This window comes from Lygodium microphyllum, chromosome 11, assembly GCF_053477565.2.
Source record: "Lygodium microphyllum isolate KBCC chromosome 11, Lygodium_microphyllum_v1.1.10, whole genome shotgun sequence".
In the NCBI taxonomy this organism is placed as follows: Eukaryota; Viridiplantae; Streptophyta; class Polypodiopsida; order Schizaeales; family Lygodiaceae; genus Lygodium; species Lygodium microphyllum.
Genome location: NC_141145.1, coordinates 9,734,688 through 9,751,565, shown reverse-complemented (window position 1 = coordinate 9,751,565; position 16,878 = coordinate 9,734,688). Strand labels below are relative to the sequence as shown.

Here is a 16,878-nt window from a genome sequence, read left to right as displayed (position 1 = left end):
TCACTCGAGCACCTGAGAGAGCAAAGGACCGAGTGATAAGTGCCCCTGCCATGTAGGACGGCTCCTAAGGCTCAGGGAAGCTTAGAAGGGCTCTGAGCTAGTAAATTCCCTATTGACGGTAGACGGAGTGCAATCACATACAGCCCAATCCTATGATATTGAAAGGTCCTATCCTAGACTGGACAATGTCTTTTTGTAGAAAGACAGTTTTGTACCACTCTGCAAAGTGATGGTTATGCTTGTTATTATGAAATAAAGTATTTGATTTCTGAATTATTTGTTATACTAAAGATTGAGTTTAACGAACCCAGTTTAACTGAGTAATAAAAGGAAGCTGTTTTTTTTATATGTCCAAATAATGTGGTACTATGCTTTGCTAATTAGAAAACTAAAACAAACCCGATCGAGAAAAGTGGAAGGCTTTGATCTTGACGATCGAATGTCTATGGCTGGGTAGACCAAATAAGCCGGGTAACTTTCCAACACTAGATAGAGCTAATTAAATCGTGACCCTCCCAATATTGGTAGGATTAGTTACCAGGTTTAACACTGTTTTAGGGAGCCGAAGTTGAGATTTTACCATATGGGTAGAGGAATCGTGTTACACTCTCCCCCGTCTCTCACTCTCTTTGAACCAAGTGCGGTGTTAACCTCACTTCTGCCTTTGATTGATTACAAAGTGATCTTTCTTAGGCGGGCATTAGATTGTTAGGAGTGACTTGTCCACGCTTCCCCTGTGAAGTAGAACTGAGATTCCCACGTTCAACTAAGTCCTAGGTTTCCCATGGGGAGACTGGATGGTGATGTGCATGGATATGAATTTCGGTCGACTACTAAGAGGACTCCTCCGGGTCTATTGGAGGAGGCACCTCACAACCTCCCTGATTTGACATGATAAATGATGCTACTAGAGAGCAAAAGAGCAATGTCTAAAGCTGGACCAACCTGAAAATCTCTGAATTTCTAGAAATTACAGCAAGTACTTTGCTGTAATTAGCAATTTGAAGCGCACACTGTCAAAACTGTCTGAAATGCACGCTGTCCAAGGTGCAATAAACACTCAGCAACATCAAAAATGCAAAAGCCTCAAATTTTATTGTTCCAAAATACACAAAATCAGTCTATTTCAGACTATCACAAATATACATGTGTCAATCACTAAGCTGATTGCAAAAGCCCCAAATGTTTGGCCCAAAATGCATAAAATCTCTGCTGTAATTGTGTCCCAAACACGTACCGGAACTAAGAATGCTTGTCTGGGCAACAAGCCCCTTTCCGAAAAGTGAATTTGTATTAAAAATTAATATTTTTTGGTTAAAAAACGTTTTAGCTCGGAGTCTGAGCTGTGGTGGCGGACCTAGCGCTGCAGATAGCAGCTGGAGGTGGAGAGCTGGACTGGCAAGCACAGCTCAGTCAGACTTGGCGGGTGCTGGTGAAGCTCAACTCACAGGAAAAGGCAGAGCTGGTCGTGTAGGCGGTGCTCAACCAAAGCAAGTGGAGATGCAAACGAGCAGACCTGAGGCTAGGCAGACGGCGCAACTAGAGGTGGGCGCAGGGATCTGGCGCCTGTGGTGGTGGCATACAAGACAAAAGAGCTGCCCAAATTGGCGGCGCACGCAGGAAATTGGGGCAGCTATTACGCAGCAGGGTGCAAACCAGAGGGCAGACGAACTAGCTGGCTGGCGGACTGCTCTAGTGCAGGCAATTGGAGCGGCAGCCCTTCACAAGGAGCTATGGAGCTGAATGCTGAGGCTCAGCTTGCTGGCGGTGGCCAGTTTTGATACCAAATGTAAGAGTAGGAAGAGATTGAATCTCAGCTGACAGTGGAGTACACTGTGTAGAGTGTGAGAGCACAACACCCAATGCAATAATCTGAAGTGTAAGGTGCAAGTACAAAGTACAACCTTTGAACCTTAGGGTTGTAAGAGGGTGTTCACACCCAAAGAGTGTGAAACACAGTAAGTGCTTAAAATTGTATAAGATAGGCACATCAAATAAAAGGAATAAGTCTAGGGGGGGAAACCCTCTCGTACAGAGAGTAAAAAGTGCCCCAGTGTCCTACTGAAGATCACTGATACTCCTCTATGAGTGTAGGCGTGAGTCAAACCCAACATTAGTGTCTGATATAGTCGCAAATCAGCCCAATGATGATAGTACTAAACTTTGTACGACATAAGGCAAAATAGGAGATCAGCATGCATTGATTTTTCTTGATCCAAGGGCACGATTAAATTTCATCTCTCTTGATATGGCAGCCCGTTTAGGTATTAGAGAGGATGAGATGGGACCCATAAGTGAGATTGGTATGGCATGCAAAGGACATGCAAAGCCGGTCACTCCTAATATTGGAAAGCTTTGTTTGCGTATTCAAAGTTATGTGAACAGCAAAGAGTTCTTTATTGCTCCTTTGGAAGGATATGATGTATTTCTTGGTATGTCTTGGTGCCATCGTGTGAATGCAATGATTGATTCTCATGATAAGATTGTGACCCTCTTTCATAGAGGCAAAGTTTATACTTTGGGTGTAAAGTTGAAAGGGGAATCTGTGCGTGTTGTATCTGCTTCTACTATTTTCAAAGTAATGAAAAATCATCTTTCAGCTTACTTGATTTTCACTAAGGATAAGGGTGATGATAAAAATATTGGGAATGTCACTCGCTTGGATAAAGATCACATGTAATTTTGCAAATGTATGCTGATTGCTTTTCTCAGTCACTTCTGAGACACTTACCACCTGAAAGGCATGAGGATCATGGTATAGATTTGATCCTCGGCAGTAGCCCTCCTAATAAGCCACCTTACAGAATTAATGCAGCCCAACAAAAGGAGATAACGAGTCAAGTTAATGAGCTATTAGAGAAAGGGCTGATTCAGCCCAGTTCATCTCAATTTTATTGTCCATTGCTTCTAGTGCAGAAGAAGGATAGGTCGTGGTGCATGTGCATTGACTATTGTGCTTTGAACAAAATCACGATAAAGAATACATTTCCAATACCTAGGATTAATGATATCTTGGACTAATGGCAAGAGGCAGTCATTTCAGCCGCATAGATTTGAAAAGTAGTTACCATCAAATTTGGATTAGGCCTTAGGATGTACCAAAGACAACCTTCCAAACATCTTTTGGTTTGTATGAGTTTCTTGTCATGCCATTTGGGCTTATAAATGCTCCTGCCACAGTCAATAGAATAATGGATCACATATTTTGCAACATAGGGAATTTGTGGGCACTTTCTTTGATGACATGATTGTCTTTTCGAAGAATGAGGCCGAGCATTGAAAGAATTTAGCAATAGTATTTAAAGAGATGCAAGCATTAGTTGTTGATTAATGACAAGAAAAGTGAATTCTTTTTGCATGAGATTCACTTTTTGGATCACATTGTATCGGCTAACCGCATTCGCATGGATCATGCTAAGGTTGAGGCAATTTGTTTATGGCCACATGTTGGGGAATGTTCATGAGATCCACAATTTTATGTGTCTTGTTTGTACTACAAAAAGCATGTTCAAAACTTTGCTGCAATTGCTTCTCCATCGCATGCTTTGCAAAAGAAGAATGTGCCATTCAAATGTATAGCAATGGAAATTTCAGCATTTAATGCATTTAAGGATAAAATGACTTCCGATCTTGTAATTGTATTACGTGATCTCAAGAAGTCATTTGTTGTGCAATGTGAAGCATGTGGGAACGACGTTGGGGTTGTTTTAATGCAAGATGACCATGTAATTGCTTATGAGAAGCGTTTTCTCCATGGTGCAGAGAGGAATTTGCAAGTCTATAAGAAAGAGCTCTTGGTTGTAATTCATGCACTTTCCACATGAAAACACTATCTTTTAGAGACTGATTTCACGATACACACAAACCATTAGACTTTGTGCTACTTAACTCAAACGAAGTTATCTGAGAAGCATATCAAGTGGGTAAGCTTCTTGTCTATGTGAACATAGATGGCAAAAAGAACGTAGTGGTTGATGCACTGTCTCATAAGCCTCATTTATCGGCTATTAGCATAGTTTATCACACTAAGTTGGATGCCATGAAGGATTAGTATACTGTTGATTACGATTTCGGAAATGTATATGATTAGCTTTGCAATGGCCAAAGGCATAATCACTTTGTATTTCGAGAGGGCTTTCTCATGATGCATGGATGACTATGTGTCGCAAAGCAATTGAGAGCCAAGGTGATGATTAAGAGTCATACTCCTCCTTATGCAGGTCATAGAGGTATTGATGCCATAGTTAAGGCAGTTGAGCACTTCTTTTATTGACTAGCTTTGAGGCATGATGTTGAATAGTTTATCAGGACATGCATAATATGCCAGAAATTCAAGAATGATAGGCAAGAGATGTTGGGTTTATTGCATCTCTTGCCTATTCCTCTGATAGACCTTGGCAAATCATTGCTATGGATTTTATCTTTGAGTTTCTACGTATATCAATAGGGAATGATGGGATATGCACTATCATATGCACATTCAATAAGCAGACCCACTTCATTCTAGTGAGAAAAAAGATAAAGGCAAATCATATGGCACGTCCTTTTATGCATCATGTGTTCAAGTACCATGGTATGCCAAAGTCGATTACTAGTGATCATGACCTACGGATGGCAAGTGTGTTTTAGAAAGGATTGTTTAAGAATATGAGCATAACGTTGAAATTGTCTTCATCCTTTCATCCACAAACTGATGGACTGTTCCAGGAGGCTAACTCCACAGTTTTAGATCTTTTGAACTGTTATGTATCAAACCACAAAGAGTAGTGGGAACAATATTTGCTGCTGGTTGAGTTTGCATATGACAACATGGTGCATGGTTCCACTGGTAAGGCTCCTTTTGAGGTGGTAGAGGGTGGTGAGAAAGTACCCCCTATTTTGCACACAAAAGATAAGATCTTAGAGGCTGATTGCTATGTGGAGAGCATGGATGCAACTTATCAGAAGGTTAAGTATGTGCTTCAAAGATCATAAGATGAGCAAAAGAGAGCAATGTTGTCACTTTGGACAGCAAAGGGAGTTTGGATTGCAAAGGGTATTGGGAGAATCCCATTGTAAATCAATTTCTACTTCAATAAAGCTAAAGAAATACCCAAAGGGGTGCCAGTTTTGGGGCCAACCAGGTGTCCATTGTCAAAAGATAAGTAGATAAATTTTTATTTTCAGTTTTGCAATAAAGCTTGGTGTTGTAAGTTGTAATCAAGGAATTACCATGCACCCACTGAAGGAAGGCAGGTTTCAAGGGCTACTATCCATATTTCTTGAGCAAGGCTTTGCATCAAGAGACATTCAGTAAGTGTTGAGACAATCACCAAGGCCTTACAATAGGTTCTACTACTAATCCACGGTATGTATATTACCAATACTCTCACTTAAATCATGGGTGATCAGTATAGTAATATATACTATGATAATAGCATACAAATCCCTAGGAACCACCACCATGTCCCTTACCACAGTAGTAAGTTTGCTAAAAATCTTTTGGTATCAGAGTTGGTGCTCTTTTAAAGAGTATCTGGTGACTATCGTGAAGTGCTTGATTTCGTGCAAGATACACGAACGACACATACCTAATTCACATCGGCTCAAAGGACTCCATCTTCAAATCCTTTGATGCTTTCTCCAGCTACTCCTTTAATGGAGGCCTTGAGGAGGCATCATGGTCTTGATTTGGAGGACAACGCTCCTACTAGCCTTTCTTGTAGGGATCACTCACCAAGACCCACCTCTTCTTCATCTCATACTCCTTTACAAGGTGTATCTCAGTTGGAGCACTCTACTAATGAGACCGATCATGTCTCTGTTGAGGAAAGACTATCCACTCAAGATATAGCTGAAAGTTCAAACTCTTCATAATCAAGCCTAGTACCAAGTTCATATAATCCATTTCTATGTAAGGCTAATTTTTTCTATACTACTACTCCTATTATGCAAGAACAAACTATGAGTCACCATGGAGACCTAGATTGGTACCAGTATGGTTTTGAAGAAAACTCTATGTTTAGAGATGTTTCACAATGTAATCCTTCATCCTCTGTTTCATTCGAGTATGAGTTTGGTGCTTCTCATTCACCTTTACATTTTCCACCCTTCACTCCCACATTCACTTCACATTTAGATTCCTCTTCTTTCAATCTAGATCCTTACTTTAGGTCTACAATAGGTTATCCAATCTTAGTGCACATTGTCTTTAATGCACATCAAGGTTTTAGGCCATCACTAGACACTCAGAAGTATACCACTCTACACCCTAGTACATTGTTAGCGGGAATCCCACCCTTTAACACTATGCCTTACACACACGGACCTAACCCTAACAACGGGCCACACACTTCTTGCCTAAACGGAATCGGTTTTGCACATTTTGCCCAAAGCCAGACCATGTAGATGGCAATTGTCGCTCAAAGGCCAAGGTCTTAGACCCACACCCAAAATCACCTCATCCCCAACTAAGGGTCTTCTACACACACCAAGGTTGAATCCAATCCCTAGTTCTAAACCAACCTCAATCCCTTTCGGCAATGATAAAGCAGTTTCTCCATCCCTTGCCATCTGTATTCATCAAAAGCTCGACACCAGTGTGGTGGATCCTAAATCTCCCCCTCATTCCAATAAGTGTCTCATAGCATCTTTGATTGGTTTGGTCATTACCTTCCACTAGGCTAGTATCTTAGGCGTCCTAGGTCATCCTTAGGAACCTTTGGCTAGTGTCCTTTCGGCTTACCTATATTTTTTCAATCTTCCACTCCAACACATGGCACTGAACCAAGTTATTCCAACCCATTAATATAGGATGCTCTACTGCTTTATTCTACACGCACATTATACAAACTCATTGCATTGTTTTTCCATTCAATTTTGCTTTTCTTTGGAGCATCTTAGTACTAACCTTTGTTTTGAAGATTTTAATCTCTTTTGCAAGGTTTTGTATTTCAATGTAGAGCTAACATGTGGGTTTGCACCAATCCTTCCTAGGCAACTAGAGAAATGGAATGCGCACCATTCCTTTCGTAGTTTCATCTTCTTAGGAGATTTGCTTTTCTACCAGCATGAAGGCTTCCCCTCCCAAGGCAAATCATGTAGCATCTCTCTTGATGCTATCATGGCAATGACTTCTACCTTGCTCTTCCAGTCAAGGTGCACACTCATTGCATTGTTTTTCCATTTAGCTTTACTTTTCTCTTTTGTTTTGCTTTGGAGCATCTCAGTACTAATCTTTGTTTTGCACATTCTGACCTCTTTTGCAAGGTTTTGTATTTCAATATAGGGCTAACATGCAAGTTTCCACCAATCCTTCTTGGGCACCTGGAGACATGGGATGCCAACCGTTCCTTTCGCGGTTTCATCTTTCTAGGTGATTTACTTTTCTACCAACATGGAGGCTTACCCTCCCAAGGTGGATCGTGTAGTTGATGCTATCATGGCAATGACTTCTACCTTGCTCTTCCAATCAAGGTGCTTCATTCTCATCTTCATTTTCATGGTTCTTGGCACCATAGGAAGACTAATATCACACTCTCTTACTTCTTCGGCATCGACATCCACGATTGAGAGGGGATTCCTATCCTTTCATGGTATTCCACAAGTTTCGACACTTGTTTTTGACATCAAACTTCCTGATTAGCTCTTTCAAACAGTCCCAAAACAATAAATTACCAAAAGTTTCATTGAACGAGAGGTGGTTTTAGAGAGTTTATGTGTCCCACATGCAAAACAAAAATTTGGAAGGATCCTTCCACATCTATAAATGGATACGTTGCCACCATTCAGCCTCATCCTTGTCTTGTGGGTTTTCAGCCATCAACCCTCTTCCAGTAGATGTCCAACCCCCATGCAACTACTACTACATGGTCTATGGATGTCGCCCAACCCCCCACTACTGCTAATGATAGGCTTCCATCATGTACATCACCTCGTTTTTGTGTTTTCAGCACTTTTCTTCATCAGCCTCTACTTCAACTAGTGGTTACTACACTCAAGATCCATCTCTCATAGACAATACAAATCGACCCCTCTCTCAACCCACTCCCACAAGAGCGACTAGCTGTTGGACCACTCTTGTCACTAAATTGATTGCTTATTACACATTCTCTATTTAATAAATTTATGTCAATAAATTAATGACTCACTTTCCTTGAAGTATTGATGATGATCTAGCATGGCCATGAGACCATTTAGAGACTAATATTCCTAATGCATCACTTAATGGGATAATCAGAGCACTATGACGGGGATATCTGGTATAGGCAGTATAAGTTATGAAGGTGGAAAGAAGTGTCTACCAAGAGTAAGAGTGTACACAAGAACCAAGGAGTTACACATAAATGAAGATGAATTGAGTTCTAAGAAGAGAAAGTGCACTAGCATTGTGTTTATGTATCTATGTGTGTATCCAGGGACGCTTGGGAACGTCTACTTGTGTGTAATGAGCATTGCATTCATTTGGGGTCATCCTCTCCCTTACAAGTCAAGATTTAAGGTCTTTTCTTTCATTAAGAAAGACGAGAGAGAGAATTCTCTCACTAAGAAAGACGAGAGACGTGATTCTCTGGAAGTAAGGAGAGAAGTGATTTTCTCTTTCTAAGGTCTAAAATGACACAAGCTTTTGTGTGGAATTCAATCTCAAGATTAAGGCCCAAGGCAATTTAATGAACTCTCCTTAAGGTGCTTGCATGGACCACAAGTTAAGAGTACAGTTTAAAAAGTTTTTTAAGACATGGTGAATCCGTTTTTAAAATATCTCGCGATAGAAAGACGATCTTTAAAAATGGCTCACTTGGATTATCAGAAACAACAAGATCTACAACTTTCGTGTTTGACGTTTTTTCATCCGAGCAACACACAAAGAGAGATCTCGAAATTGGTATTGCAGAGTAAGTCTTGGAACAGCCACATCTTGCATGAAGATCAACCTTTCCAATCTTGGCACTCAAGCCTCTCTCCAAGAAGAGAAGCTCTTGAAAGCCTATAAAATAGGAGGTTCTCCTTGGGTGTGGGGGAGGTGAAGAAAGCATCACGTTGCATCCATCCAAGAGGAGAAGAGAAGGTGCAAGTGATGCGGAAGCTCTACTGAAATCAAGCTCCAAGAGGAGAGCCCTACACATATTGTGTAGGAGAGAAGGAGAGACTCAAGAAGGATCAAAAGGTGCCAACTTCCAAGTTGTGCAAGTGTTAGCCGGTTGTATACCGTGCAAGGATCCGTGATCTTATTCCCAAGATCTACAAGTAAGAACTGATTTATGTGTAACAGAAGAGCTCGCTCCTTGTCAATAATATAACTCCACAAAGGGGGGAGGGGGGAGGGGGGACTCACCCATCTTTGAGTCCCTAGTGTATTCTCTCTCTCTCTCTCTCTCTCTCTCTCTCTCTCTCTCTCTCTCTCTCCTCTGAACTGTTCTCTCTCTGCACCAGCATAAAATTCACCATATATATTTTAAGTATATAAGAAAGTCGAGCATATATCTCGGATCTTATAACAACTCTGCCCTTGAGCACCTGTACATTCTTTCATTCATTTACAGCATCGATTCATTTGCTTCAAAATTATCTTTCTTCTTTGCTTGTGTTTGAGTTTTTGCATACTTTTTGTGTTTTGCATTTAGGATTTGAGTTTTATATATCACTATCTAAGTCTCTATGTCCAATCATAGTCGCACTTCTGTGTTTCCTCAGTGCAAATCCTAGCATATCTTCACACAAGAGGAATGATTATACAACAATAATGTGCACAACAGGCCCTTGCATCCTATAAATAGAACTTGACTACCCTAGCCCTAAAGTGCCCCTAGAGCACTCGCACTAGGTCACTTTATGAACATTGTGCTGTTGGCACCCATGCAAAGGTCCAAGGAGGTAGCACTTTTTCCCTCATGAATGATTATTGTCCTCAACAATATCCTCAAGGATGAAGTGGGAAATACAATTCTTCAATAATCGTACCATTTGCCAACAAGTGGCCTCTGACTCCGAGCGATTCTTCCATTTGACTAAATACTTGGGATAAACAATCCGACAAGATTGTTTCGTCCTATAGTCAAGAACCAATTCACGTTTGAGTGGAATGTAACAAGCAGTATATTCTAGTCACAAGACTTTCTCCATCGAGAGGATAAGGACTCCTTGCTCCAATCATTCCTTCAAATGACTCAAGTGAAACATTAGATGGACTCACAAGTCAAGAGGTAAATCTGGCCAGTAAGAAACACAAGTTATCTTCTTGGTAATCAAGAAGGTCCACAATACCTCAAAGATACTTATAGCACTTTTTAGTAATTATTGAATCAAAGCCCTTTGGGACTTTATGGTAAAACCACATACCCTCTTGATGCTCTCAAGGCATACAATTCTGGTTAGCATCTAAAATAGTATGATGCACGGTCACTTTAATACTTTCCTTCACAATCGTTAACATTTTCAACATATCATGCAAGAAGTCACTACGAACTGTAACTTTACTCTCTTGAGTTTGAAAACAATCAATGGTTTTACCTCATACTCGTACATCAACATAAAAGGACTATACCTAGTAGCCAAATGCTTAGCACTATTATTAGCAAACTCAATCTATGGGAAATAATGGTCCCAATGAGGTTCTCTAAAGAAGACATACACATGCATCATATCCTCCATGGCTTTACTTGACCTCTCAATCTATCCATCAATCTCAAGATGCCCTAGCGATGGGATGAACAACCTGTCATGAGAACATGTATTTCTCAAACTTCACTTAACATGTGGATTAATTTTTAATCACATGGTTAAGTAAATGTTGCACATGTGAGGTGTAACTAGAGTTAGAGTAAATATATGAGCCCGAGACGTGAGGAAATTAGGAGATGTCAAAGGCAAAGTTACTATAAGTTATGCCTTGGAGATATCTGGTGTCGGTTGTTGGCCTAGGTCATTCATTTGGCCATCAGTGTCAATTGGTGACACTAGAGAAGTGGAGTTTAATGGTACTTAATGTCAATCCGATGGTCAAAGATGGTGCAAAGATACTCGGGAAAGGAAGTTGCCTAGCCAATTTAATTATTGGCCAATCAGATTAGGCACCAAAATAATTATTCGTCTTTAGAGGCTAGAGAGAGGCATTCTTAGTATATTCAGCTGCAAGAGAGAGAGAGGAGATGCTACTGGTCTGATTTGCAGCTATTGGAAGACCTTTTGAGGCAGCTAGGGGCAGGAGAAGACCAATCAACAGCAGATAACAAAATCTATAGGCTGTTGAGATAGGGCAACAGCAGTAAATGACTAATTTTCTTCAATTCTTTGCCTCTACAAGCTGTTGAGACAGGGCAACAATAGTAAATGACAGATTTTCTTTGGTTCTTCACGAAGAAAGTTTAAATTTTCTCTCTCCTTGGCATTCTCTCTCATCTCCCAACCTTTCTACAGCCTTGCTCCATATTACAGCATTGAGATCATCAGAGCCTGAGAAATTTCAGATTCCTCTACTGTAAACTCTAATCTGCAATAGAAATTAGGGTTTAGCAGCAACCTCCAAAAGTGTGCCAAAAATTGAAAGCTCCAAGTCTTGGATTTAACAGAGCTGAAGCTGTTTTTAGCCTATTCAAGTGGAGGGACCAGCAAATCATTGAATTTGGGGCATTTTCCATCTCCATCAAAGCGGATGAAGGCCAATTGATTGCCCGAATCAAGAGGCAAATCAGATTGAAGACTTACTGGTCATTTTGGACAACAAGGGAAGTTGGAATACCAAAAGGGATTGGGAGAATCCCATTGTACATCAACTTCTTCTTCAATTAAGTTAAATAAATACCGAAAGAGGCGCCAGTTTTGGCGCCAACAGGGTGTCCAATGTCCAAGATTATATCGTAAAGTGTGCATTTTAGTTTTGTGAATTTGTTAATTGCTGTAAATAGTGCTTAATCAGTTTATTTACCACCCTATCAGAGGAGAAAGGCTGATAGCACAACCACTCTCCAACTTCTAAAGATCTCCAACTTCTAAAGACCGTCTACCCAAAAAGGCCAGTGAACTTAGGATCACAGTCAATATCCATTTCTTCAGGCAAAACATAAAGTTTATAGAGATATTCAACAAAGAGGCTAGCCAACTCATGGCTTATAATGGTCATCTTCATGTGGCTGTGTTGTCTTGCTATGAGATATTGAATAAAAATTTTAATTAATTCTTATGTGCATGAGTGCTTGTAGTGTCAGCTTAATCAAGCTAAATGATACAAATAAATGGACATGTTATACCCTTCACAAATTCCTGAGAAAAAGAGGAGTGACATCTCCATGGATATTTGCAGTAGGATTGCCTTGTACAAATCTAGATCATGATGCAATCTTGGTTGTGGTCAACCAATTGATTAAGATGGCCTGATAAGACTCGTCACCTAGCCAATGTATGACCTAGAGAATGCCCAATAGGAAGTTATACACAACATGGCCATGGTTTGGCAACCACCACTTTCACTACTAAAGAAATCCATGATACTCCAATAAAAGCGCTTTTGGCCAATTAAAGAAGCCACTCAATGGCCCTCACTCAATATTATCCCATAACTTGAACCTTCATGGATGGAAAAGCAGTGTCATGCAAATTGCAAATCCAATTTCTTTTGCCAACCCAGCCTTCTTACTGAATGACGCAACTTAGACTAGTAGAAGTTTAAGTAAAGAGCAACTGCATCCCCAAAGCATCTCAAAGCGAGCACAAATTCCTTTGGTGATCGATCACTCCTTAAAATGAAAAGCCAACTCCTCAACATATATTTGAGTTTCCAACCCACGAATGCAAACCAGGTAATTCCAGTCACGAGTTTGATTATGCATAGCAAGAACGAATGCAGATATAAGAGATCTAAAAGCAGGATTTCCTTGGCTGGCCAGAAGGCCTAATGTGAGACTTGTATCCTTTCTTTCTGTTTGGATGGCCTGAAGGCCAGATGTAAATATTCCAACATCAATATACACTTATTGAAGGAAAAAAAAAAGAGATCTAAAAGCACATATTTTCCACATTGGTCCAAAAATAGTTCATGGAACGATAGTCCTTTACCTCATCTAGCTGTACTTCTGAAAACAATGTACCATATATCAATATGCATGAAAAGCCTAGAGCAAGCAGTGGTTGAAGAACCCATTCCAACACAAAGAGTTTGACCCTCACTAAATTTTAAGCCTGCAGTTAAGGAAATCCTAAGTTATGTAGTTTGTGCATTCAATGCTTATACATGCATTGCAACAATTCAAGTTTTAGAAAGAGACCATATTGTGCTGACGGTACTAGCCTGCACAGTCAGAGACCCAATCTCAGAGTCAAATATCTTAGTGCACAGAGTCAGTATCGTAGTGCACATCAATACATACATCCTTCTTTTTCTAGGCATTCTTCAATGGAAGGCAATTTTCAGAGACAGTGCACATCCACATACACACACTCTCTCTAAACACACCTGCACAGGCATGCATATACACATGCATGGGCAGACACACAAGCACATACTAACAATAACTCCTCATTAAAAAGAACACAGGCAACAAAAAGAAATAAGACACTTCGAAACAAACAAATTCTGATTGGGCCTTCACCAAGTTCAGCAAGTTGTCCCTCTGATTTCCCTGTTAGCACACATCGGCAACTTCGTAACATAATCGGCATTCTTCCAATCACTATACCTCCTCCCTACAAAAACAATCTATAGTTTAGCTTACCAAGAAAACCAAGGAAAGACAATGAAGGTCTATAATTCCAGGTCTAAACAATACCTGGCCCTCCTTCCCTTTGCGAGAGACAATTTCCTTTCCTCTAGTGTATTCTACATCAACACTGATAGGAGCTGCATATCTACAAAATTTCCATGCTCCAAAATCATTGCAAAGTCAAAGACAGAAAGCATGCAAAATAAAATTCAACATCACATCAAAAAATCATTTGATGTGCTAAAATTGTTGTTACTTTTTCCAATAACATAATGCATGTGCTTTTTCCATTCAATACTCACAAAAAATAAACCCCTACGAAAATGTAGCAACCCAACTAGCTCATTTGCCTTGGGTCTTCTCCTCTTGGAGCCTAAATATATTCCCATAGTTGTTAGGTACAAAATATACAATATGGTACAATACAATAAAATATGGTACTAAATGGTACCTTAAGATTTTACAAGGTTTGGTACAATGTTAGTATTAAAAAAATTTGGCTATTGCTAGGCCTTGACGGTCACATGCACAACATGTGATACAACTTGAGAGGTTACATCATACATGGATAGACCAGAGGAGTGGATACAAAAAAAAAGAGGCCTAGAATGAGGTATCACTATAATCATCATCATCATCAAGACCATCTGCATCAGAGTGCTCATCAACAGTCTAAAGATGACTCCTTAGAATCAAATGATGAGACACTCTAGTACTCATTCTCACTGATGAGGTTAACATCATCAACAAATGATGGCTCCCTAGCCAATGGTTATCCTCATGAGGGCATAGGATAGGAGCTACTAGAGCCGGACCTCACATATGTCTACAAACCACTCAAATCAACCCTCATCGATATTGAAGGGCGCCAATATTGAAGGGCTGCTACCTGCTCAAACTCCTCACCCACAAGCACAATGACTACAAGTGTCATGAGTGTAAGCTGCCATTACCTCTATAGAGCTTCGCAACGATCTGTTAGCCTACCTATTTTTGCATGTCTGTCAATCATCTCCTTGTTGTGACCTCCTATCAGAGTTTGGCAGAAGACAAAGGAGCTTTGTCTGTTCGTTCAGCATTTGAGCGTGTTTAAATTTCCTTTTCGGTGGCAAGCAGCCCATCTTAGGGCATTTTCTGCAGGTTAGCCAGATTTTAGGGCCAGTTGGCCAGTTTTGGTTGGCCGCCAACGGGTCGGCCAGATTTGGGGGGAGGGGGCTATATATAGCAGCCCCCCCAATCACTCATAGCACTCTCTTCTGCAGATTTCAGCACTCTATCTCCCGTTCCTCTTTGACATTGGTGCTGCCATTCATTTCAGGCTGATCTGGTGCCCTCACTGATGCTCCGGGCTGCGTGCAAGGACTGATTAGCCCACATCATTGTATTCAGCATTCATTTCAGTCAATGAAGTATTTCTTCCTTCATTTTCTGTGCTCTCTCTTTTTTTGTTCGTAAAAGGTAATTGTATTAACTACGAAAAAAAGGTACAAGTTTACATGATTACAAGATACACGAGGGCCCTAAGCCAACGTGTGTAAAATCCCAGTACTAAGCCACGAAAAAGTTACACAAGTCATGGCAAAGACCCAAAGGAAATTACCATATGCCAGGGAAGCAAGTCCTCCCGAGGGAGCAAGTCTGAGTGCCGAATGAGATCTATCTGCCAATGCAAGAGACCTTTAAGCCAGGCAATGTGTCTCGGTACATTAGAGGCCGAATCAAAAAGAAAGGCATTCTGAGTGGTCCAAATGTGCCAGCATCCCCAGTATCTGAAAAAGTGAAATAAGATCTTCATATGCAACTGTGGCGGTGTGGGGTATTTTGGGCGCACAAAAACCCAATTGAAAGGGGTTAGTAAGGACCCCACCACTGCGCGCCAAACCTGTGACAAGAGTGACCAGATATTCTTGGCGAGCGGGCCGATTCCACAGTAGTGGTACAGAAGAAACAATTGCCGTTCAAGATTCGACGCTTGGAAAGGGCCGAGGCAAGAGGAAGACCACCAATCATCACCCGCCAAAGAAAGACCTTACATTTGAAAGGTGTCTTATCCAACCAGCCCTCCATCACGGTTGCCTTCCACCATGACTGAGATTTCCACAATCCCCATACAGTATTAGCTTTCACACCCAACCATTGATGATCTTTAATCAGAAGATGATACACCTGATTAGCAGAGGCCTTTTCCAAACTGAGCCGGCCTGCAAGGTCCCAGTCCTGCCAAGGACGATCCATAGCCAGGGCAGGAAAGGGTTGCCTGCCCCGAAGCACTGACAAAAACTGTTCCCATAAATCACAGTATCCACGCGGGATTCTGAAAAGTCTTCTGGCAGTACGAAACGATGCGAAGACATTACGACTGGCAAGAGTGGCATCCGCAACTGAAGTCACACCCAAACGGGCCATGCGGTTAAATCTTGGTCTAAGCTCATGTTTGTCTTCCCATGAAAGTAATCTCAAGACTGCCAACAATTCCAGTTGAAAGGAGTTAGTATGCAAGCGGTCCCCCACTGGATGCCAACGCGCCTTTTGGAGCACCACTTTCTAGGAGCCGACCAAATGCAGTAACAGAGAGGAGGAGGGACTGGAAAACCGAGAGTCTGCATTAAGGACATGCCACCAGGAGCACCGAAGTCATGTATTACCATGCCGAAGCCCACTGTCCTCAAGAAAATAACGGGCTATAATGGTCCACGGGTGATGATCCACACACATAGCGCGAAAAAGAGACCAACGAAGAGCCAGCATATCAGTTTCAGCATCCAAAATAGCTCCACCACCGAGGCGTTTGGGGGTACAAGTATGTGACCATGAAATCCACAAAATACCTGTGTGCAATGAATCCTTCTTCCATAACATGAAACGAATGGGACGAGTGAGAGCCTTCAAAGTAGTAGGAGTCCACGGTAACAATGGCAAGAAATATGTGAGAGCATTGGCAGCATAATTGTCTGAGCCACTTTCAGGCGGACATGGAATGGCCACGCTTGCGACTTCCAATACATAAACTTAGCTGCCAGTTTCTGTGAAATCCACTCCAGTAGTTCCTTTGGCCGAACATCAACCCCCAATGGGTATCCAAGATGCCTGACAATAGAGCCACGGGGAACAACCTGACCCTGCCAGCCCAATGACTGTAAATTAGACTCCGTGCAACTGAGAATGGCTGATTTGAAGGCATTGATGCAAAGACCAGAAGCATGAC

General features: G+C 41.2%; 1 protein-coding gene across 2 annotated transcripts in view; it reads right to left on the bottom strand.

The window, feature by feature from the left end:
* The window catches only part of NRPC2 (nuclear RNA polymerase C2), a 181,221-nt gene that overhangs the window by 109,911 nt on the left and 54,432 nt on the right, over positions 1-16,878 (bottom strand). For both annotated transcript variants that reach the window (XM_087688815.1, XM_087688816.1), the window contains exons 4-5: positions 13,740-13,818; positions 13,563-13,656 (exon numbers count right to left, since the gene is read on the bottom strand). In XM_087688815.1, the coding sequence (XP_087544941.1) occupies positions 13,563-13,656; positions 13,740-13,818 (173 nt within the window). The remainder of the gene's footprint in view (positions 1-13,562; positions 13,657-13,739; positions 13,819-16,878) is intronic.